Source organism: Aulonocara sp. 'chitande type north' Nkhata Bay, linkage group LG22, assembly GCF_057382095.1.
Source record: "Aulonocara sp. 'chitande type north' Nkhata Bay isolate Kocher_YH1m ecotype deep benthic linkage group LG22, A_spYH_male_GT1.1, whole genome shotgun sequence".
NCBI lineage: Eukaryota > Metazoa > Chordata > Actinopteri > Cichliformes > Cichlidae > Aulonocara > Aulonocara sp. 'chitande type north' Nkhata Bay.
This window is the reverse complement of record NC_141364.1, coordinates 21841747-21867013: the sequence shown is the minus strand read 5'-3', so window position 1 is coordinate 21867013 and position 25267 is coordinate 21841747. Positions and strand designations below refer to the sequence as shown.

The following is a 25267-nucleotide window of genomic DNA, read 5'->3' as shown; positions in this document are numbered from 1 at the left end:
TGGTGCAAAGTGGGACAAAAACAAACAAGAGACACGGACAAAAGCCGATCAGCTGATCATTAAGCAGTTTCATGATTGAAGTAGCAGCAGGAGAGGCAGTCGCTTGTTAAGCTTAACGCAGGAATGCTTTACATTCAGAGATGGACTTACACACTTGCTTTACTTCTCTCGGGGATAACTTTGTCGGAGATGAAATGCCGGGTTGCTAGCGAAGCTCCACATGCTATCCAGACCACCGACAGGTCCCGCATGCCACAGCCGCTCTATCACGTGATGCATACTGCTCCGACGTGCTAACGTTCTGAGGTGAGTTACTGCGTGTTGCAAGTTTTGTGAGGTGCTTTCGTGATATTTAATGGATCGGATTACATTTTTTATTTTTCTCCGATATCCGATCCAGTAATTTAGGTCAGTATCGGACCGATACCGATACGTAATATCGGATCGGTCCATCTCTACTTATCACACTATAGCAGCTCACACAGAAGCTCTTCACACCTGTTGCAGGACTTTCCAATTTCCAGAGCACCAATAAGTCCGCCTCATGTGACTGATCTTCCAGAAGCTGTTAGGAAACCCTTCAGCAGTGTGAAAAAAAAAAAAATAGCAGTTACATACCGTTTCCAATTGAATGGAGTCTTTACAAAAAAAGAAATGCTGCAAGCAAATACTTACACACTGTTGTTCAGTTAGTCGGAGTTACCTTTTTATTAGTGTTGTACTGTTCTGAGCACAATGCTCACAAGGAAAATTTTGATAAGCATGATGCCAAAATAAACCAAAACACCCTAAAGTCATTTTTCAGTTGCTTAAAATGATCATGACATCCTGATGTTTTCTTTTTTTTTTAGGTTAAAGAAAAATATGAAAATAGAGTTGACAGTACATTTAGGCACACTATTAACACATACTGTACACAGATATGCACAATTTTCATTATCATATTCATATATGCTGGGGTTAAAAAAAACATGAGCCTTCCTGTATGGAGAGGTGTGCAGAAAGTTAAAGGTGATACCGCCTTCGCCATCATAAGGGACACATTATTCACCTCCCAGTAAGCGAGGCTCCAGTCCAGTCCAAGCCATGTTGTCCTGCTCAGCCAATCAGAGTCCATCGGGGCAGCTCGGTGCAAGCAAATCACAGCAGACGAGGAAGTTTCCGTCCAATGACTGCAGCAGAATGGGGCGCCGTTTAGTCAATGGGGGAGTGGGACTCCCACACTTGCTACAGTAAGTGCTTATTAGTAGTGATTCTAGTGGTCACAAGACACAGCTCTTCTGTGAACCTGTCTCACCCAATTTTTGGGTGGGGGGGGGGGGGTCTTTTCAGCGGTCAGTTCATAATAACAAACCTCTTTTCACACTTCACAGGCTTCAATGCATGAAAGAAAGAGCAGTTGTTCAAGGCCACCTCTGAAGTAGCTGTCCCCCCGCCACAGTCTAATAATCATCTCTGATTATTTCTGCAAGAGTCAGCTGGGGATAAATGGGAAAATAACCCCCTGCACACCGAAAAGAAAAAAAAGAAACAAATCTAAAAAAGAAAAATCAGACTTATAAAACAAGTCTGTAAAATTAAACATTGTACTTTTATAACAACGGAATGTTAAGTTGTCGGGGGTAAGAGGACATCTCTGGGAAAAGAGCTCTCGCTTTTTCTACTATTAAAATAATTTTCAGTAATACAATGATTCAAAAATGCACATGCCTTAAAGAAAAGAAAAAAATATTGCACCAAATCCAAGTCGTTTTTCCTCTGACCAAAGGTGGTTAGGGACACATCTCCATATCTCTGTCCTGATTTCCTTGTTATGTTCAGTCATGTGAAGGAGAGCTACCTCTAGCGTGCATCTCTTGATCAGTGTACACTGTATATAGACTTAAGGCTGGTTCCCCTAGCTCACACTGGCACAGTTTCTGACAGAAGAGGGTTGCATCTTTGTGCTAACCACACACGCACGCACGCACACACACACACACACACAGACTTCTGCTCAAGCCAGATACAGAACAGACCAGAGAGTACATTCTTGAATAGTTCCTGACAATAACACACCTCAGTGTGTCGTCACAGCCTCACCTTAAGGGTCATTAAAGGTCAACGTTGCATTCTTTTTCTTTGCGTGATATGAAACACAGTAATGTTTCCCCAATGTCAGAACAGTACACACACATACGAACAGCATGAGCTTTGGTTGCTGCAGGATATGAGAGTAGCATTAAAAAGGGTTCTTTGATTGGATGATCGAGGGAAGTACAGGTGATCTAAGACTTGAGAGAGAGAGAGAGAGAAAGGGTGGAAGAAAGTCAAGACAAGCACTGAGGCTGAGGAGAGAAAAAAAAAAGGATATTTGTCACATTTTAAAAACAGCGGCTCTTAAACCCAGTGCAATCGACGTTTTTTGGTTGCGAAAACACAGTTTGCAAGTGATTTTTGCAGCTTAGATGTCTACAGCATGAGGGTGGGTTTGATTACAGCTGTGCGGCCACTTCGCTGACGTGGAGGAGGACCGCACTGGCCAACAGATAGAAGCAGGAAGGTAAGGCAAGGTGTGGGTCTAATGCTATTGAGTCCTGCAGTTTAAAAACAACGATACCTGTGGTTGGGCTCTCTGGACCATGATAAAGCAGCATCAGCTGGCCCAGAATGACGCTCAACACAACAACAACAAAAAAAGTCTCAAATGGAGCAGGGGAACTAAAAAGAAAACACAGCCAAGTTCAGTCTTGGTGCAAATTATGAGATTTGTGTTTGCGCGTGTGTCCAAGTGTTACACATCCTTCGTTTCTGTCTTGACAGAAATAATCAGCCAGATAAAATAGAGTGATTTCACCTTCAGCAATGTGTGAGGGAAGAGGAAGGGCAGAATTCTCTCTCTCTCTCTCTCTCTCTCACACACACACACACACACCCCTCAACAACAGTCATATCAATCCCCACCACTGCCACTCACATCCTCAGCTCTCAAGTCTGTGTATCTTATCGGCCCTTGTCCTGCTGCCTCTGTCCTCTCCTGTCACCTCTTGAGGGAGGTGGATTTCAGTTTCTGGTTGTATCTATGGATGCGTGGCGAACGGGAGTGCAGCTTGACAAAGAGCTCGGGGAATTTGTACTGAGGGAACATGGTCTCCAGGAAGCCCTCCAGGAAAACGTAGACTAGGCGACGGTTCATGGGTTGGTACTGAAACATGTCAAAGACGCGGAGGATGCCCTTCCTCGTGGTATCGGCTCCGATGATGTGCTTCAGCTCATCTGAGGAAGAAGGGGGAGGGAGACGTAGCTATCAGCAGCGTGAACAAGTTTGGTTCTGTCAGAGGTTACTTCCTGTTAAAACTGTGTCTTTCCTTCCCACTGTCACCAAATGCTTGCTCAGGGGGAGTTTTCTGTTGTTTTTTATTGTTCTCTCTAACGCTTCAGCATCTTTACTTTTAAGGCGACAGGTATTTGGCGCTTAATAATTAAAACTGAATGAAATTGATTTTTTGTATGAGTTTACAGCACTGCAAAGAATTCCACCTTTCCTTTGGTTCGCATTAATATTACTGGAATTTTTAGTCTGACAGCAGAAACAAAGTAAAGATATGGCACTAAAGAAAAGTGAGCATGAGTCATACAGATGTCCTCACTGCACCGCATTAGGGCTTGGCTACCTTCACATAGACACCTGATAATACAGCCTCTCAATTCTTGTATTTTCTGTGTACAAATATATTTCTAGCTCTGTGCTTTATCAGAGGTGCAAACCATCAAGGAAAGTGTGTAACTGGCAAAAATGGTCTAGTTTGATGTCACCCTTTCAGTTTTCCAATATGCTTTCTCTGCCTCATTCTAGTGCGCTGACTCATAATTAGCTTATTGAACAAATGATGGTTAAACAGCATTTATACCGCCTGGACACAAGAGGGGGGCAGTGAGTTCATTTCAGTCATTTCTTAAAAGCAGACTTGGACAAATCATACAGAGGTCAGTCTCTGGGTGGTTCTCACTAACTTACTCCAGATTCACTCCTAAACTAGAATACTATTGTGCTGTACTTCAATCGTTTCTTCACACATACCAGATATCGTCTTACATCGAAATTGTTTGTCATAGTTTGGAGTGGTAGTACACAGAAGAGCAGTGGATTAAACCCCTTTATTAAAAAGCTGTTGGTGACACCCAGAAAGATGTCACAGATTCCTCCCTCCTCACAGCTTTTACTTCCATATTCAGTGGGACAAGCAGGGACTGAGAACTGCTTTTCATTTTAAGTATGAATGCTTCAAAGATAATGAGTAAGTAGATGTGGTTGTCTCTATTTATGGCTAGGTGCTAGCTTTATAAAGTGTGAGTGTGTGTGTGTTTTCACCTGGCATGATTCCCAGAAGGCTGGTTTTGGCAGCTACTCGTGTCCTCATGCGGATGTTCTTGTCCCGGCGGGGCGGGGTCTCAGCTAGAATACCATTGGGCCAGTAGGAATCCCTGTTCGGAGGCGGAGCACTAAAAGTTATACAGTACTCCTCTGACTAATCAGAGGTCTTTAAAACAAAAGGCGATGAGTTACCTGAACTTCTTGACGTAATCTGCCACCTGCTCTGGTGACGTCAGGTAGTCCACATGATCTACGATTTTCCTACAGAAAGAAGCAAACTTTAAATATTTCAAACTACTATTTGTATAAGTGATAACATTTTCCCACCTTTAACTGTATGTCAGTCTTTTTTGCAGGTTTAATGTGACACTCACCTGTTGATTGTGTCCCCATATGTGGCCCTGATGAGTTGCTGCAGAAGGTTCTTAATATTCCTGCGCAGCCACTGGTTCTTCTCTTTGAGATCAAACACCTCGTCCATCAGCAGCAGCATTACCCGGAGTGGGATATTATCATCCACCTGGAAGCAGTTTAATTTAAAGCACGGTTAAAGGAATGAAACAGCAGCACACTGACTCACATCAGAGACTTTTGCAGAGACATGTCAACGCAAAGAATGCTGAATTAAAATCTACAGGGTTATTCCTAACAGCAAAGATAATGGCAGAAGGATAAAAGCTTTTCAAATCCTCATTTTAGTGGGAACTTTTTAAGCAGTTTCTCATCACATTTAACTGATGAGCCGATGTTTGTACTCTGAGGCATTTCAAGAAAACTTTGGAAGGACTTTGCTCACATTGTCATCGAGCTGAGCAGAGACTCGACAGTGCTCAGGGTCGATTTCAGACTTGGGGAGGATTGGAGGCACCTGGGAAAATCAGAGGTTAGATTAACGACTACAGAGGATCAAGCGAAGCCCGTGCTTCACAACGTTAACTCAAAACACTTGCAGTATTAAACGGTTCTACCTTCAGTATGGATTGTTTGATATCCTGACCCAGTTTTTCTGACATGCGGCCCATGTTATCGGAGACTTTGGTCACTCCCTCTGCTAAACTGTCTGGGAAGGCTTTTACTGCATTGGACACGTTTCTCATGGAGCTCCGCAGAGGGTTCACAAATGTGTCTATCTGATGGGGGAATAAAACAAAAGCAGAAAATGTACTTTATAGACAAAATGCCAGTCACATGGTGAATAAACAGCTGATCAGTAATGAATGATTCTCCAACATACTAAAACGTTATAACACAATATCTACACATCTACTATAATATATGTAGTAATTAAAATAAAAAACAAAAAAAACTGCACAACAGTTAAACAGGTATTTGCATTTGAGAAAAGGAAATACCTTCCGTGCAAACTCTCCTTTGCCCTTGCTATAGGCCTTGTTCTCTAGGAAGTCATACACGTAAGGGATCAGAGTTGGGCAGGCCTTCACCATCTCTGGGTTCAGCAGCAACTGCAACAAATGCGCACCAAGAACTATTAATGGAAGGAAAAATGCATGACAATAAAAAAGAATAACATATATAAACTATCACATAACAACATTACCTGTAGGTAAGCATTGAGGTCTTTTTTTCTCTTCTCCAAGAAGTCTCTGTCCATGTTATTGAAGGTCTTCTTTCCTGGCAGCTTGAGGATTGATGCCAGGTTCTCAAACTAAAGCAGAGCAAGATTACAAACTGAGACTCAGAAGAAGAAAATGCAGCTGATGACTTTCCCTTATTTTCTGTCACGTTTACATTTATCGTAACAATGTTGGATGCCAGGCCAAAGTTTCTATGATAGAAATAATGAGGTCAGTGTGTCTATAAGTAATTCCAGTGAGTCTGACGTTTAGGCTCACAAACTTGCCTCCAACATTTTTTTTCTCTTGTGCCGTCAATATGGCGATACGGTCACGTCAGCCACCAGGCACCACCGGCCTTTGTTTTTTACTTTAAACCGTGTAAAAGTGGTGTAATAGAGTTAAGTCCCACACACACCTGTTCAGTGATTCTCATATGGAAGTCATGGAAGTCTGAGTAGCGGCGGTAGGTCTTCCAGGCATCCTCACTGCCATCTTGGTTGCGTCTAACCACAGTGATGGTGTACAGTGCGTAGGTCTTACCGTGGTCATTGCACACCCCTGCAGCACCCCAGAAGCCGGGGAGACAAGCATCAGCTACCCGATCCGGTAATACATCCAACATAGGGAATTGGAAAATGGGGGATGGGTTGAAAAGAGCAGCGGAAAGACAGGAAGTGGGCAAAAGGGAAGTGTTGCAGGTGTAATATAGGGCAGTAAAAGAGCAAGCAGAGGGGAAAAGTGTGTATGAATGGGATAAAAGGGAGGAAAAGTGTAACAGAATGGCAGGAAAGGTGAGGGAGGGAGGGAGGGAGGGAGGAGGGGAAAAAGGAAAAACAGAAAAGTAGTGAAGGTAATGGAGTGATAGAAATAAAGAATACTGGAACAATGTGGCACGAAACAGCAGGCACATGCAGATGAAACGAGCTTAGAGGTGAAATGCTGATAGAAAACATGCAGGGAAGGACTAAAAGGAAGTAACAGATACCCAATATCCAAAAGAAAAATCACACACACACAATTCAACATGTTAGAAGAATATAAAACTAAACCACTCGGTTGGCGTACCTGTGTCAGAGATGAAGGCATGAAGGTGCATAGATTCATCATGGCAGGAATTGGGCAAGTCATCCAAAGACTGAAATCACAGGAAACAAATCATCATAAACTAATAATAATAAACAGCACAGACAGATAACCCATAAATATTAAATGAAAAGGACTCACTAGGTTTATGCTTCCTGTTGGAGAACCATTAAAGGACTCTCCATCACCATCGTCAGACCCTCGGTAGCTTGGCTCTTTCAACATGTCCAGCTCTGCAAGCATGCGGACATAGAGAGGGCTCTGCTTGAAGGACGGGTAATACCGCTCATCGCGTAGCATCATGTCATACACCTGTTGTAAAGTACAAGCAGTAGTATTTGTTAGACTGGGAGGGAAAATGCAGCGCAAGCAGGAAAAAAAAACAAAAACAAAGGGAGGGGGGAACCTTTCTCTGGATTTCATCAAATATCTCTGGCGTGGGGTCGTCTTTCCGTAGCTTCTCCCCAAGCCTTGTTAGTGATGCCTCGTCCACCTGCACCCTGGGGGACGCCTGTTAGAGCAGACAGAGCAAAGAGGTTAACTTTTCACATTTATAACTACAGAAATGAAAGACAGCTCTTTAAATTTATCTATAAATAAACGTCCCTGTTTCTAAAAGAGAAGTTCAGACACTGTGTAAAATATAGCTGAAATGAGTCTGGCTTAAAATATCGGAGGAGGCTGTGGATGCATGACATTTTCAGCTACCTTGTCAGAGAGGTATTGTTCATAGACACCCAGTGCAGCTGCCTTCAGCAGCCCTTTAGTGTCACTAGGCTGCTTCTTGCCGTCCTTCTGCCAGCTCTGCATGGCCTCCAGCTGCTGCTGCGCCGTCACCCTGTATCCCTCCACTGTGAGCCAGAAGAACAGCTCGGCCTGGGCCCCCGCTGCCTGCATGAAGTCTGGGTCAACAGACAGACAGCATTTAGTCTCCTAAATCATATGATGCATATGATATACTCACAGGTGTCTGCTTATGATTAAGACTCTGGCTACACATACATACACGGCAATCACGGCCAGTAAGTTTTATACTCAGTATTTTTGGCAGCCTCTGGTTTCTGGCAGCCTCGTTTCTAAAGATCAAGTTATGATATCAAACTTCTACTTGTTTAGTTTTGAGTTTTGCTTTGATCTATGTACAAAAATGTTACACGGCATTTGAAAACCAAGCTATAGCACAAAATGTCTTTCCCTCAAAATTTCTAGATTACTCATAGCTGAGTGTTTGCTGATTGAGCATTTGGGGCAAAAAAGGCGAGTGATTTATTGACAGTTTATGGATCGGACACTGATCAATTGTCAGACAGTTCTAAGAGACATTTGGAGACGGTGAAGTTATGATATTGGAGATATTGGAGAGTCCAACTGTTTAGAATTGCAGCATTGCTTGGCTGTTTTTGTGCACAGGTGGGATTTTCATTCTGACTTTTCCTATGCTGTGTCACAAATTAAAACATTTTAGGCAGCATAAACGTTAGCATGCTTTTGTTTTTGTTTCTTGGTGCAGCCAAGATCTCAGCTGAAGTCTAGAGTAGGGATGGGTATCATTTAGGTTTTATCCGATACCGGTGCCAAACCGCTACTTTTGAAACGGTGCCGGTGCGTAAACCGGTGCTCGAACCGGTGCTTAAAGAATGGAGAACACAAACTTTGTCCAAAAACCTCTCATGTTTAACTGTTTTCCACTTTTCCTTTGGTCATTTTAGCCTTTTTTGCCAGGGTGAAGGGAGCATCTGCCATCAAACAGGAAGACAGCCGCATGTAACTACGACGGTGTTTGCTAGTTCACCTTACGTGCATTAATTTAATAACGTGGTTAGCCTACTCAACGTAAATTACACACGAACAACATTAAGCTACTCACGCAGAGAAGAACGGCTGCTGCTGCCATCATCATCCGTCATCATTTCTGCTACACTGACAGGGCTAGGGGCCAGGACTCTCCTCTTCGGGTTTTTGGGGGATGTTGCTAACTCCGGGTCCGATAACAGGCACCACACCCGCACTCGGTGTGAGGTCTTGCAGCAAGCTGTCAAATACGGTGCATTTCTCGGCTTTTAAAAAAACGCTATGCGTCGCCAGGTGTTTCATCAGATTCCAGGTGATACTGTGCAAAGGAGGTAACATCTTAAAGCACTTGTTGCAGGCTGCTGAGTTTGCATCTTTTGCTGTGAAGTACAGCCAGACTTTTGACCGCTTCGCCTTGGGCATTTTTAATCTGTAGCTCTGCTCTAAGAGAACGTACGTACCTGGGCCCGCCTACTATCCTCGGAAAGGTAAAATGATTGGCTAGAATCCAAAGTGTATGACATCTCAGGAAAAAAAAAAGCACCGAAATAAAGCACTGAAATGTGCGCTGCTTTTCGGTCTGGTTACTACCGTTTATGTCAGAACCGAGGTGACCGTGCATTTGCCTTGGCTGCACCCGATTTGTGGAATAACCTTCCTATTGCCATCCGCGCATCCGATTCTATCCAATCATTGAAATCATGGTTAAAAACCTTTTTATTTAACCTTGCCTTTCCTGCTCGTTAATGCCTGTATCTGATTCCTACACTTACTCTATTTTCCCTTTTATACATATCTTTTATGGCTTTGTGCTTTTAACATGTTTTTACTTGATATGCATTTTATGCTATTCTTGTGTGTTAGTGACATTGACCTGTTAGCACATTTGGTACTTTGTTATGGTCTTATAGTATTTATGTTTTATTTTCTTTTATGTGAAGCACTTTGGTATATCGTTGGTTTTTAAATGTGCTCTATAAATAAAGTTGTATTGTATTGTATTGTTTTTGTCATTATGTTTAGGCTAATGGGAATTCTCCAACCTTTAAAGATTCTCACACCGACATAAGCGACAGCAAAAGAGCATGTCTAAAAAAAAAACAGAGGCTGGAGTCCTACACTAAAGCCCTAACATTCATGTGTTAGGGCTTTAAAAAACATATGATTAACAGAAAAGTTCAGAGTTATAACTACAGTGACCTTTGGCGTCTATGTGATACGTGAGGTGTTGATGCACTTACCCATGAAGAACTGCAGGGCTATGTTGTGGACGAGGATGTGATCCAGCGGGATGACACACAGCTTTCCAAAGTTGGCTGCCAGCTTAAAGGCATCAACCTCCTACACAACACAGGAACCGAATAAGTAAAGAAGAAGAGAGCAAAGCATTAACATAACCAACGCGGACTTTGAGCAAAACCAGCTGACACCTGTGCAGACAAGGCTGTGCGATGCATGTTTACTCCCCTGCAGTTTCTCACCTTGCCAGACTGCAGTCTCTGGATCCTGGTCTCACACACCTTCTTCACAAACAGAAGACTGTTGATCTGGTTCTTGATCACGTTAATGTCTGAAGGACAGAGAAACAAAAAGCCATCAGGGCAGAAGAGGAAAGCAGTGTGCTGTTTCAATTAACATTCTGTAGTTACTGAATGAAAACAATCAGTTTTGAGTGTGTGTGTCTGATGCAAATGGAAAGAAAAAAGCGAGCGCCCACCGTCTCCAGCAGTGTCCAGGGAGCGGAGAAACTGCAGCTCCTCCAGCACCTTGTCTCTAACGGCCTCCAGCTCAGCAGGCTTATCTGTTAACTTCAGGATGTTCATGAAGGCTTCATAGTTACAGCTGTTATCCCGGATCTACACATAAAACAGGACATACAGCTACAAACACCAGCACCAAATCTCATTTGGTCTCCCAACCCTTAAATTAAACTGTTTCTTGGACAGTTTGGGGTGGTGTTAAACCTCACCATCCATATGACAAACTGGTTGATGTAGTCTGGGTCACTCAGCTGGTTGATCAAAGGAAGCAGCACACCACGCGCTAGCACCTCCTAAAAAACACACCACAGTGTATTTCCAGGCATGCTCGCTGTAATTTACACTACAAACATGTCACTGTACAGCACATTCAGGGGGATGCCGTGGCAACCAACATGGCAGCATTTGGCATGTGGCTTTTTTGTGATGAACACACAAACACTGGTTAATGGCATACATATGCATTTTTTATCTCTTATTTGCACCTCACACTAGTTTTTTTTCATGCACTCACCCTTAGGAAGTATCTCATATTCTTATTGTGGAAGTCTCCAGGAGGTAGTAACAGGTACAGAAGCAATTCACACAAGTCCCGAAGAAACCCTGACACACACATGCAGAACAGGGTTACAAGCTAGAACAAAAAAGTTCCTCATAACTGTGAAATGTAAGGCCAGAAACAGAGGCGTGTTTACCTTCTTCATCTTTGTGTGAGGTGCACACAACATCTCGACAAATCTTCCTTTCCATCTCCACCTCAGCCTCAAAGAAAGACTCCATCAGATCATCTGTTATGTCCCCTGTTCAGAAATCACTATTTAGTTACAGTCGTCACTATTCTTAAAACAGCTCTCAAGACATGGCAAACACGTTAATAAGTGCAGGGAGTGTGATGTATGCACGTACTTAGTTTGTCTTCTCTGTCACCGAGGCGATCCTGGGCTTTTCTGAAAACACGTAAATGTGTGGCAAAGTCGTCCACCAGGCGAGTGGTGAAGTAAGGCTGCCAGTCCACCTCTTTGGACCTTTGCATACAAATATACACAAAATATAGATTGCTTGATTTTTTGCTAAATATATTAGACATATAATGCGTTTGAGTGTGTGTGTGTGTGTGTGTGTGTGTGTGTGTGTGTGTGTGTGTGTGTGTGTGTGTGTGTGTTACCGTGTGGAGAACTGGACAAGGGCATTTTGCAGCGTCTGTCTGATCTCTAGTAAGAAGGACTCATCTTCACTCAGGGTGTAGTACCAGTATTGGATGTAGTCTCTCAGTGCAAACTGGATCACCTAAAGAGACATAAGGAAAAAGTGAGGAGTTAGGCAAAATTCTGTAAAGACAATTCAGACTGAGTGAAGTGAGAACTAGAGAGAGGGATCTGACTGAATTGTCAACACAAACCTGGATAACCCTCTGATTCATCGAACAAACATGGAAGTAGATAAGAACAGTGATTAAAAGTCAAAATGCCAAGGTGACCATTTTAATCACATTTTCTGAAATAATCTCCACTGATAAACTGCCGGTAAGCAGAAATCTCACGACAGCTCAATTACACAGGAGCTGAGTAAACAGGAAGCAGAGGGCTGGCTGTTTGTGCAAAACATTACAGAGACACAACATTAATGGAAGACTGAAGACTTCTTTGTTTAATTAAAAAATGAGATGAAAGTGTTACTGTAAGTATAGGGCTCGGGATTATACTCTCTTAAGGATGCACAGATGGGAGTACATGGATACAGATACAGTTTTATTCACCCTTTGATGACAATATCTATGCCACTTGAACTCAAACAGACCACATTACCCCCTCAGTTGGTAGAAAACAGGGCTTTGGTGGTATAAAAGAGATTGGGAGAGACTGCAATGTGAATAACTGTATATATTGCTACAGTAAAGGGAACAAGCAGTCATGTGCAAAAGGTAATTTTCACAGCTGCCAAAAACTAAGTACAACTTTACTGCTTTCATAGCTATTGAGGGTCAGTAACACCCAGGTGCTGCTAATCAAGTGCCATGTGAGGCAACAAGGCTTAGGCTTGCAAAGTTGGATCTGAACAAACCACAAGACTTCTGGAACAATGTGCTTTGAACAGCCCAGACCAAAGTGGAGACATTTGGCCCCGAAAACCAAATACAGCAAATCAGCACAAACACTTCATACCATGTGTCAGCACAGTGGTGGAGGGGTGATGATATTGGCTTGTTTTGCAGCCACTAAGTCGACCGTGAACTCCTCTGCATGCCCAAGTATTCTGGTTAAAGGTGTCATCTGTCCAACAACTAAGCCACTTAAGCCTGGATCAAACTGGGTCATGCAACAGGACAGAAAGTCAGAGAAAGTCCAAACCTCAACCTGACCGATAAGATCAAACACTAAAATTCCTTGATGACACGATTGTCTGCGAAATCATTTACCAAAAAAAAAAAAAAAAAAAAGGACACCAATTCTGCAATAAAACACAAACCAGGACTTTTCTAACTAAAACTACACCAGCAATGTTTCTGACTGGAGCCGTGGATGCCAAGTATAAACCACGTAAAAAGTTACAGGTTTTAAAACGAAAGGGTGTGGAAGTCCCATCAGCTGAAGCTATAATATGAATCAGTGCAATACAGGATGAGAGGGAGCTGTGACTAATGAAAAAAGTGCTTATGTGAGCACATACAAGAGGGAAAAAAATGCCCAGACAATGTGTCAGAAAATAGTGACCACACATTTATTTCAGGGCGCAAGATTCAGCATTGTGCGACTTTACATTTCTCTGTGCAAGATCTCAAGGTTCACATGGAACTGGAAAGATAAATGAGAATTCCTAGAAACGGGCAAGGGGAGAGGAGATGCCATGCTAGAGCCGTTAGCGTCATCTGACCGGCACTAACTGCTGTGTCTGCACTTAACTCTGCCGGCCACACCGCTTTGCTGAGGACGTGCTAAAAAGTTTTCTGCTGCAAGTGTGGTAATCACAGAGCGGCATGGAAAGAGAAACTGACTAATAAACACAAGCCACAAAGTCGTTCTTTCCATTCTGCAATGCTTGCATAGGAACCATCAGTTAGACGATCAACTTGCAAATGTGTCAAGATGAGTTTAAAAAAAAAAAAAAAGCAGTACATACACTGTTGCATCACATGTCTCACATGTCACAGTCTGCAATGTCCACAGTTTACAAAGGACAAATTACACAAAGAGCTTTGGTGTAATCGTACAGAGTTTCCAATGATGTCAGACTAGTTGTCTAATAAAACAATAAAAAGAATCTCACTGTGAAAAAGTCACTGTGTGACAGATGTAAGGATTTTTATATAAAAACTGGGGAAATAAAGACAAAACATTGCAAGCTGTGCCAGAAAATAAACGTTTAACAACACCGGAGGAGCTTCATTCTGCTTAATGTGAAGAATGCCGCTGGAAACATGTACCACCAACATGGTTTCTATTACAAAGCACGACACTGGTACACAAAATAATTTAATTAAGTCATTTTATAATTGAATCATGTCACATTTTCCTGCTTTTGGCATGTTGGAAAAATGAATTTTGCTCTGACAAAACAATACATCACAAGAAAGACACAGAGCTCACAGAAGAAAACACCTGAAATGCAGACGTTACTGGGTCATGCAGTGTTTGACAGCCAGTACTTCTCTCTGATGCCATTAAGTCACTGACCTGGGCCAGCTGAGCTGATGGGTCAGACAGAGATTTAAAGTCTGGAGTATTAGCATTTGTCAGGCAGGGACCTTCTCTAAGCTTCTCCCTGTAGCTGCTGTCCCATTATCACAAGTGCACTGCCCACTCTTAGCTGGGTGGGCACTGATTAAACCTCTCTTAAACCCACATTAGCTAAAACTTTTTATTGTAAATGTCTGAATGTTAAACAAGTAAAAAAAAGTGTTCTACCATAATTCTTTCAGTTTCCTGTAACTGCCTTTGGGCTAATTTGTATGTAATTCCTTATAATGATTTTTGACACTTAGTCTCACTCAGGTAATAATAGGCCCTTTTTTTAGTGGGCTGGAGACATTAATGTAATGAGCTGAGCCAAAAATGTGACATCAACAGACTGAATGGAGTGGCGTCACTGCATGAATCATGACTCCTTCACAAGAATCAAACCTGGCACTGAGGAATATGGACATGCATGCCACCTCCTTGGCTCTCTAATTTTAGGAAGTCTGACAAAAAGCCATACACCGAGCAGCACGTATAACATCTTCATGTATTCCGTTTTTGTGTAATTATCAAATGACATCGCAGGATGTTTGGGCCACCTTGCTGTAACAACTCTACCTACATTGAGGTGGTACTCAAATTTAATAGAAAATAACCAAAACTGAGTAGAGCAAAGTCCAGCAGTGTTGAGTAGATGCTAGTGGAAAAGAAGCTTTAATGATCATGAGTGTCATTTTCTGAAGTTAGACCCAGCTCCTTTAAAGGCAGTGCTATCAAGGCATTACAAGTAATATAAAATTTTGAATTTAGAAAATAATACTTATCAAAACTCAACCAATTTCTTGCAAATTATTAGCTAATCATCTTATAAAATGTAAACATGCACTTGCTGTGGTAGTGACATGATGAAAGGGGCAAGGTGTGCTTATAAAGAAATGAATACAATTAGTACTGACACAGAGCTTTGGCCATGTGTTGTATGCCATACGATAAAACTGGTCATCTATGCTTCCCTACCTATGAAACACATGTACAGGGAATCACAAGACCTATCACAAAGACAGGCACATAAACACACACCTGCTGTAGTGGTTCATCTATGAAACTCGAGCCTGTGAGTCTTCTGTCAATTTTTATAGGCTTCATCTCCAGCTTCATCTCATCCAACGTCTGAAAGAGACAAAACATAACCCACAGTGAGACAGGAGTAAAGTAATCAGAGAAAACTTTAGTGACCTCCGTGACATCTGGCAGGCCGGGTCATCTGTTTGCACAGGCGAGGTCGAAGTGCGTGTATTTTACCTTCAGTATACCAATTTGTGTGGGTGGTAAGTACGAGTGCTCGCACTTTTCCAGGTGTTTCTCCGAGTTAATCTTTCCATAAAGCAAAGTGACCGCAAAGCCCCTGCAAAACAGAAATGTAATTTAGAAATCAGCAAAAAACTTATGAGCCAAGCTCCTGATGTGTTGTGGTTAACTGTGAAGCTTAAAGAGGTTAGATTGGCTTCAAACGTCTCACTGCTCACCCTCCAATGAAGCAGAAGATATAAAAGGCCAGGTAGAATATGGCAAAGGGTCCAAAAGTGACGAGGAACAGCACAACTCCAAGACCCCCCCATCCCCAGATGGACAGACTGGCCTGAAACACACAAGACAAAAAAAACACATACTCAATACACAATTCAATTCACCCCATACTCAGCTAGACTGATGATAATATTCTATAAACACATATAATGACCATTAATGGTCCTCCACAGAGCAGAGGGGAGGGAGATGTCTGCGCAGGAAGACATTACATAAAAGAGTGTCAGACAGAAACTGTGTGTGTGTATAATCCTGTACAATCACATCCTATGGTGTTCCTGTTGTTGTCAGTACAGGAAACAGAGCTCGTTTCAACCCTTTTCCAGCTCCAACTTTAGCCCATAGTTACTTGAGTATCTCCTTTTTTAGCCTTATCATATTAACAGGTACAGAAGAAGCTTTTTAAAAAACAAAACAAATGAAAACACAAGCTATACTGATAAGTTATGTCCCCTAAGTGTATGCTTAAGGTCATGATAGCAGGTATGAAACCTCAGGAGGGGTCTGCTGCACATATTAAACCAGGCCGCGGCACCTTAGAAAATAGCTGTGAATGTGTTGTTATGAGTTACAGCTGCTTATACAAGGATCCTTAAATGTTCAAGGAAAAAAAAGCCTTCAAAAATGTTCTCACTGTGAAGCCATCAGATAGAGTCACTGACAGGCATCACGATCAGTGGTGATGATCTTCGGCTGCCTTACGTTCATGTTAGAGTTCCTTAGATAAACAAATCCTGTGACGGAGCCAGAGAGGAGCACACAGAGCTTCCTTTGGACACTGAGACATTGTTCTCACTGTTACAGTCGACTGCCACCAGTCGGATGACACACATTAGACTAGCTGCCAACAGTGTCACATCCATAAACAGAGGCCAGTCAGTTTACTGTGTAGATACAGAGCTAGACTAATTAGTAGGGCTGTTCGATATAACGATATATATCGGATGACGATATAAAAACATCTATCGTTTCATTTTATGCTATCGTTTGTTTCGTGGTGTCGCAAAATAAACTGTTTACCGCAATGTTTTTCATTGTTTTGATTGTCACTGTAGTGGCTATATTAATTTCTTAAAGTTCTCTCTTTCGCTCATATTTCATATAACCACACTACGGACAGACACGCGCCTGTTTTTATGTGTTGTCGTTAGCAACAACGACGGTAAAACCATCGCGTGTCTGCTTGTTTATGTTCCACATAAACCTTTCACAATAAAGCTCAAGATCTTGATGAGACTTTTCAAAATAAACTGAATCACGTGAAAGAGTAGGCAGAGTATTTACAGATGAGAAGCAAAAAAGAGCCGTCAGGTGCTGAAAAATAAACCTTAGATTCAAACGTTAGAACAGGCTTTTACGCTGTGTAATAAATACTCACAAACAACTTATGTCTAAAAATGCATCCTTTAATGCATCGGTTAAAACACTCGACTCCAGGTACACGACGCCCAGCTGGAAACACTTCACGCAAGACGAGCTGCCCGAGATTCACAGAATTTACAAAAAATGTTAAAACTTTGTGATTTATATTGTTATCGGACGACAGATGTCTTATATCGGGATATGAGTTTTGGTCATATCACACAGCCCTACTAATTAGTGCCAAATACTATTAAGGCATATGGACAAATGAAAAGAATAATGAAGAGTAATCTGTGGCTCCACAGACATGCAAATGCACAGTTTTCTTGCTTAACGCTAAAAGATAACTTAGCTATCCAAACATCCATCTTCTTCAGTTCATCCAAGGCCTGGTTCTGGGGGCAGCAGTCCAAGCACAGAAGCCTAGACCTTCAGTTTATCTGGGGGAACACCAAAGTGCTCGGGGGCCACCCGAGAGACATAATCTCTCCAGCGTGTTCTAGGTCTGCCCCAGGGCCTCAGACTTGGAGGTGCCGATTCTCATTCCCGGTGCTTCACACTCAGCTGTAAATTGCTCCAGTGCGAGCTGGAGGCCACCACTTGATAAAGCCAACAGAATCACATCATTTGCGAAAAGCAGAGACGAGATTCTGAGACCACCCAAGTGGAAATCCTCCGCCACTTGACTACGCCATAACAACTATGAACAGAATCGGTGATCTAGATAAATGATGATAAAAGAGGAGTGAACATGTTTGAATTAATGAACCTCAATTTACAGTACTGGCTTAAATGTACACTCTACACTGTAGCCTGATGTGAAAAGTACACATATGAAAGCTATGTTAGGTCTTTCAATAATATCCAGTTACACATTTTGTTACCATTATAATTTAGGAGTAAAAATATGCTATATCTACGGTAAATGGACTGGTTCTTATATTACACTATTCTACTCATCATAGCACTTTACTAATTGACTCATTTACCAATTCACACAATCACTTTTTTCTATGCTCTTTCTATGTAAGTGCTTTCATTCACGCACATTCATTCTCTGACAGACACATTGGAGAGCAACTTGGGGTTAGTATCTTGCCCAAGCATATTGTGCCATGCAAACAAATGCAGGCTGCATGAACACCAACCTTCCGATTAGCAGAAGACCTGCTCTACCACCTGAGCTACAGCCACCGCCCATGAAGACCGTGAGGCACCAATCTGTTTATTAACTTAATTAGCACTGGTGTCACCGGTTTTATGCATTTCAGTTTTAAAACAACGACAACAAAACAAACCGCACAATATTCATTACGTTTGTGACAATTGTAATAGCAGAAGAATACACAAACACCAGCACATTGCCCACTGCAATATTGGCTCGATGGAGGAGTTCAAGACTATAAATCAAGCTTCAAGCTACTGTGGAGGAGCTGCTGTGATGCATTGACAGATTATGACGTTAAGGACCAACAATGGTCAGAGCTATAGGCAATAGAGAGGTATTTTTTCCCCACTGATGCATTACTCAATATCATTCATAATAAATTTAATCTGTCTCGCTATAGTTTGATGTCGCACATGCAGCCCCAGAGCACACAGGTAAGTGTACACACATTATTGCAAGGTGTACTTACGAGGTAATTAGAGGAAACAGGAGGATATTTTAAACTTCAGCCTGACATTTTTGTTTGTATGGCAGAACTCTAATTAAAAATAAGTTAATAAATTAAATTAATAAATTAAAAAGAAAAAGGAAAGAGCCAGTGAATTTTATGACATCAGCGATGTCATAAAAACCTGCTATGATGTACGACTTGGAGATGGCTGCACTGAAAAAAAAGACAGGAGACCGAACTGCAGGTGGCAGAGTTGAACATGCTAAAATTTTATACAGAGCTGCCAAGCGGGAGGAAAAGAAGAAGATTCCTGCATGCAGTAAAGGAGGACATGCAAAGGTTTGGTGTGACTAAAAAGGATGCTGAGGATAGGGTGAGATGGAAGCAGATTATCTGCTGTGGTGTCCCCACAGGGACAGGCCTGAAGAAGAAGAAGAAAGGGACAGGTATCCTAACATCTGAGTCATGATAGGTTTAAAGACAACTATGAAGCTTCTTTTCATTCAAAGCAAAGTTCCTAGACGCAGGAATGCTCAGTGAGGAGTACAATGTACAACTCTCTTTTTTGTCTACTACAGAGCCCAATATGTTTATGAATGTTTTTCATGTTAAAAAAATGTGAAATATGTACATTTTAGAATGCAATGCCCACTTGCTTCATACAATATCTCTGAATTTATAGATTATGAATTTAAGCAGTCTAATACTGGTTGCTATTGTTCAGATGGGTTTGCTTGCTGACTTGACCTTGTCAGCATGAACGTCTTTATTAAAACTGGCCATAATTGTTTGTCCTGGTCCAGAACTGGAGCAGATAAAACTAGAACAAACACAGCCTCTCAGTTGGATCAGGTTTGAAAAAGCTGATAACGGGCAATTTGAAACAATAACTTCACTAGTACTGGTTCAGATCTTAAAGCAAAGCATTTTTAAAGTCTTACTCTGAAGCACTTTGGACCGCATATGCGCACGAATAGTGTTACATAAGTAAATCTGACTTGAGGTGAACTTGTGACGTCCCTCCTCACCACATCAGCTGAGGCTAGTTTCACAGTAAATAGGATAAATTAAAACCTGAGGCTGATGGCTGTCACTGAGGACCTTCTGACCCTGATGTTGCTTACTCATCAGAGTCAACTAGACAGGCACTGACAGTGTGCAGGCCAAGACATATGGGTCACATTAACAGAACAGCAGGATCTTTGAGAGTGCCTTGGAATAAATGCTGCATACCTGCCTGTCACTTTGTTTACAAATGTGGTTATGGGAGAGGCAGGAAGTATTAGAGGACATTTATATGCAGTGTAATAACCCTGTTGGGTACATGCAGTTCTCCACCCTATATTTCACCCTGTCTTGTACCAAGGGTGACATAATTTCACTATCTCGGTTGCATAAGACATTGCAGTTTTTCTTATTGTTGAAACACCTTAACTGACTACACAAACACAGGAAGGACAATTTCCAACCTTTTCCTCAATTTCTTGCCTCTATTATAAAAAGCACAATTTTGATCTATATGGATGTAAAGAAATCAACTACTGCGAACATTGACTATAATAAAATGTCTCAAACTTATATGAATAAACTGAAGTCCAGGCTGCAGAATGTGTTCAAACTGGCTAGACTAACCCTCTTCCTTAAGTCATAAAGGGCGAGAACAAAGTCACTGATTGCAGGGTTGGGAGGAGAAATAGGGCTGGCCAGCAGAGAGAACCATTATTACAATTTAACTAGGAGTGTAGCAACACAGAGGAATGCTTTTCAGAAAGGTTGCCACAAAATGTGACCATCAAAAACAGATCCACGTGTCCTGATATCTAACACAACCAAGAGAACTATAACATGTCAGCCAGAATCCTTTTATCATTTAAAGGATATCCAAATTAAACCGCCGTGCAAACAAAGAAACAGTCTGAACTGTTGTTCAATTTCCTCCCACACTTACATCACAGGGAACCAAGCAGGTACATTTTCAGGAGAGTTTGAAAACTTTTTGCCAAACCAACAAAGTCATATTTACTACCATAATCTACATCCTCAGCCTGATGGTAGTAAAGAACAATTATAATACATCACCATCACACACGCTAACAGTGTGATGGTGTAGTAGTAACTTATGGATTTTGTTAAAGATTTTTGCTAAACAAGATCCGGGTCCAAAGTTAGCAAAGCTAATGCTTGTGACTAACATCTGAATAAAGGCAGAGTGCAACTAAATTTAGCCCACGGTGGAGGGGCAACCAACTTTCCACTGACTTTGTATTTGGTGAAGGTGCCTCCCTATCAAGTGGCTTCACTAAACTACAGCAGCTTGTCAACACGGAGCCAACATAAGACGTAACTGAAGCTAGCTAGAAGCATTTCATTTGCATTTCAGCTCCTAGATACATATAATATTTATTTGTGTTTTCCTTCCAGCTGGTGCAGAGTGTAAAGTGTTGTGCTTTGTCTATACTAAAATAGGACCAAAACAGGGACATAATACTCACCAGAGCAAACCACAAGCTATGCTGTGCTTACTGCAGCATCCAGCAGTTAGTTAGGCAAATCATCTTATTAATCATCTTAAACATGTTTTTTAATAAATAACACAAAAGGTAAGTAATGTGTACACTTATGAGAAAGAGTGTTTTTAGACGTACTGAAGCATATACAGTCTGATCAATTACACCCTTTAAAATTCTGTGACTCCTGAGAAAGAGACTGAATGTAGTTCAAAAGGGAAATGCAAGTATATGTTTGACGTCAGTGGTGCTAGTAAGCAGCAGTGAATGTGCACGCTATCAGTAGGACTGTGTGATGAGACTGTGGAGGCTTGGCTCTGTAGAAGAGATGATAACTGTGAGTCATTACAGCTTACACAGGGCTTAAAACATGAACCATCTGTTCCAGTGATTAACACCCAAGCCCATCAGGGATCCTCACATCTGAATATCTAGGCAATTCCTTATGCAATACACACTAAACAGACACTCATTAACACAAAAGTGACAGTATTAAAGGCACTGGGCGAGATCACAGATGCAGATGGGCACTGAAGTACCGCTCTCATGCATTTCAAATTGTTAGTGGCTGGATGTTACAGCATGGCTTCAAAGAGAATTTCAGAAGACATGTTTAAAAACATCTGTCAAAACCTGCTTCATCATCCTGAAAGGATGCTCAGGGATAAAAATCATTACCTGTGTGAATATGCTGGCCAAGGATCAAATACAAAAATATAATTGTGGACTTTACTAGGCTTCAAACAAAGACATATTTTTATTTTCTAAACTTTAATATAACCAATTTAATATTTTGAAATGAATCTATATATTTGTGTTTTAATATTTCTTACAAATTTACTTACAAAGAAGTAGAAGACAATCTAGAATTTAAAAGGAGTAAAACACACAGAGGCAGTGTGTTTTGAAGAACGCTCTGGATGCCCTTGACTCCAGGCACATTCAGATATTCACACGTAGCCTCTTATCAGTGTGTCTGAGAATATTTTTTCCCTAACTTTCCACCATGGACGTGCACACACACGCATGAAGAACTACTCAAGGGTGGATATTTCTATTTTTGTGATCAATGTAAGTCCTCAAGTGCTTAGCTGCAAACCCTGGGTAGTGTAGTCATTAGGTGAAAGGTTAACTAGGCCCGTTAAAGCTCTCCTGTGGGAGATCATGCCTGAGAGAGAGAGAAAGTAAATGGGTCTGACTGATCGTGCTGGCCTAATCCACCAGGACCACTGAAATGCAAAGAGCTGCTATATTAACCTTAGGATCAAAAAGGCAGAAGTAGTAATGATGTTAATTTCCAGAGAGGACAAGAAATGTTGTAGTTCACTTCTCTCCAGGATTTGAACTTTATTACAAATTAATAACAGCATACTAATGACCCTGAAAACTGAATGAGCAAATGGTCCAGCTTGTTTTGTCTAGTTCCCCTGAGTTGTGGTTTGATACTGTTATTACCCTGGGGAGGGTAAAGTAAGCCACACCCCTCCTCTGTCACAAACAGTGTCCCCAGCTGCTACTTTTCACCTTCCAGTGAGAAGCAGCTCCAGGAAGGCAATAACTGGTTATTTATACTCATTATGTATTCAGCTAGTAGCGATCATCAGGTTGGCAGTAACCCAACTAGAACTGAAACTGTAACACACAACCAATGAGCATGCGGTGGGAACTGAACTTAAGCCTTATCGAGGCGCTGCAGTAATCATGACTGTTAACAACTCCAAATCTGATGAATCATGTGAGCTGCGTCGTGTCTCGGCATGACCTAGACACACTGTACATATATCTGGATGAAAAGACAGGTCTGAACAGAGCTTAATTCATGAGAGCTGTGAGCCTCTTTGGCAGGGAAACAACTTGAACAGCACGTAGAAGGAAGAGGAGATACACTAGCAGGCCTGATGTGACAGCATGCTGGACTTAATATCTACCAAGCTTTGATTAAGGGAGCTTAACGAGGTTTAGCAAGTGCTAAAAAGCACAGAGATAACGCTGTGTGGCTGTGGACGAGCACACGTGCACTCCCATCAAACTCAATATACAAAGGTGAATTGATCAAGTTGTGTAGACAGGCCACTCACTCACAGAAGCAACTGAACTACAAAGGACTACATAAAACAAAGGGATATCTTTCATTGATTTCTTACTAAGGTTACCAGAGACTAACATTTCCAAATAGCAACTAAGCCAACTAAGTGTAACACGTGACTGCCCACCTCACCTGCAGCTCAGATGAGGTGGGCAGTCTGCTCTTTTAGCTGTCCTTTCAGGTCGCTAAACTGGGGGGCATCCCGTGAGATGTAAAAAAAAAAATCTCTGCAACCACTGATCAACAACAATGGCCTTTATTAATATTTCAAGACAAGCCTGCGTTAGGCCGTTTAGATGTGTATGAAAGGAGGGAAGAAGCCGGTATGACTGACAAGCTTATCCACTACATCTCAACTTGACATCAGTCATTAATGCCTGAAAATTGATTTCCCACACCATTCACACTGTCTGCATCTAGGTGTAACAGCGCAACACGTTTATTATCGACATAAATGTTTGCATCCAATGCAGATTGATCAACAGTGGACCGCAGCTGCGCCGATACAAAAATGTAACTTTCCTTAGTTAGTCTCTCTAGCCGTCAGCCAATCTAACGCCCAGCTCACCTGTATTCGTTGTAATGTAGAAATTCGTTTGTGAGTATCTTCATTCATAATATAAACGCAGACTACCGACATTGCCTGTGTCGAGCTAATTCCAGCGCAGTGTTGACAGTGCGGATATCCTAAGCCCGTCGTATTAACTTAGCGTTAACGGTGTAATCCCGCGCTGACTGCCACTTATAGCTGACATGCTTTGTGAAAACACAGCGGCAGCGAACAGTCCTCTCTCCCGGCTCCCGTGTTTACCTGCGGGGCTAGGCGCTAGCTGCTCCAAGCTAACTAGCTATGTCAGCCACAAACTACTGTACCAACACGCGCGAGACTTTTTCACGGGAGATAACTTACCTCTGCAAACATCGTCTAAAAGGCTGTAAGTTGCGGCGGCTCTGGCTAACCCCACCACATTGTAACATGCGAAGAGGAGGTGATTTTCTTGGTTAAAATCGGTCGTATTTCCAATCTCCGTACTGTCTTCGGAGCGTCGCCATGTTTGCAAGGTTTACGTCGTGGGTGCCCCGTTTCTGGACGTGGTCACGCCATTGGCTGGGAGGCGATGACGCCACATGCAGCGATAATCACGATTGGCTGACCTAAATAAATTATTAGTTCACAAATTTCTGACAGACTGTACCCAAACTGTAAGTCCTTTTCAGCCAAGCCATCAGCAGACCATCACACTACCAGCCCTATGATTGACTGTTGACTGTTTTATGTTCTTATTATGAAATGCGGTGTTAGTTTTACACCAAATGAAACCAAATCTAAACCTTCCAAAAAGTTCAGCTCTTTTTCTTGTAATGCCACAGAATATTTTCCCAAAAGTCATGAAGATGATTTTTGCTAATGTGAGTCAAGCCTTTGACTTCTTTTTGGTCAGCAGTGGTTTTCTCTTTGGATCTCTCCCATGGTTGCCATTTTTTCCCACGCTCTTTCTTATTGTTGAATCATAAACTCTTTAGATGTTTTTCTGGGTTCTTTGTGATCTGGATGAGTCATCGATGCACTCTTGGGGTAATTTTGGTAGGTTGACCACTCCTGGGAAGGTTCACTACTGTTCCAAGTTTTTACCATTTTTAAATAATGGCTCTCGTCGTGGTTCACTGGAGTCTCAAAGCTTTAAAAACGGCTTTGTAAACCTTTCTAGACTGAGGGACGTCAATGAATTTGTTTCTCACCTGCTTCTTAAGATTGTGGCAGTAAGTGCTGTATTTCTAAATCTTTTAGCCTACTCCACTTTGACTTGCTCTATTTAAGTGATTTCTTGACCCAACAGGTCTGGCAGTAATCAAGCCTGGATGTGGC

At 41.9% G+C, this 25267-nt stretch overlaps 1 protein-coding gene across 4 annotated transcripts; it reads right to left on the bottom strand.

Annotated features, from left to right (window-relative positions):
- Positions 1-681: 681 nt before the first annotated feature.
- snx13 (sorting nexin 13) lies at positions 682-24469 on the bottom strand. Of its 4 annotated transcripts, none has more exons than XM_086280197.1 (25): positions 24311-24469; positions 15766-15878; positions 15542-15644; positions 15320-15409; positions 11731-11852; positions 11472-11590; positions 11261-11365; positions 11080-11168; positions 10775-10858; positions 10523-10661; positions 10287-10375; positions 10047-10146; positions 7723-7916; positions 7421-7525; positions 7156-7326; positions 6997-7066; positions 6347-6525; positions 5913-6020; positions 5707-5817; positions 5323-5484; positions 5151-5222; positions 4729-4874; positions 4547-4615; positions 4352-4464; positions 682-3255 (listed from the first exon to the last, which is right to left on the bottom strand). In XM_086280197.1, exons 1-25 carry the CDS (start codon positions 24320-24322, stop codon positions 3020-3022), a joined length of 2901 nt encoding a protein of 966 aa, XP_086136323.1. In that variant the 5' UTR covers positions 24323-24469; the 3' UTR covers positions 682-3019. The 4 variants fall into 4 exon arrangements, with proteins under 4 accessions (XP_086136323.1, XP_086136324.1, XP_086136321.1 ...); XM_086280198.1 differs by having other exon boundaries at positions 6347-6489; XM_086280195.1 differs by lacking the exon at positions 24311-24469 and adding an exon at positions 23969-24105.
- Between the last annotated feature and the right edge of the window lie 798 nt (positions 24470-25267).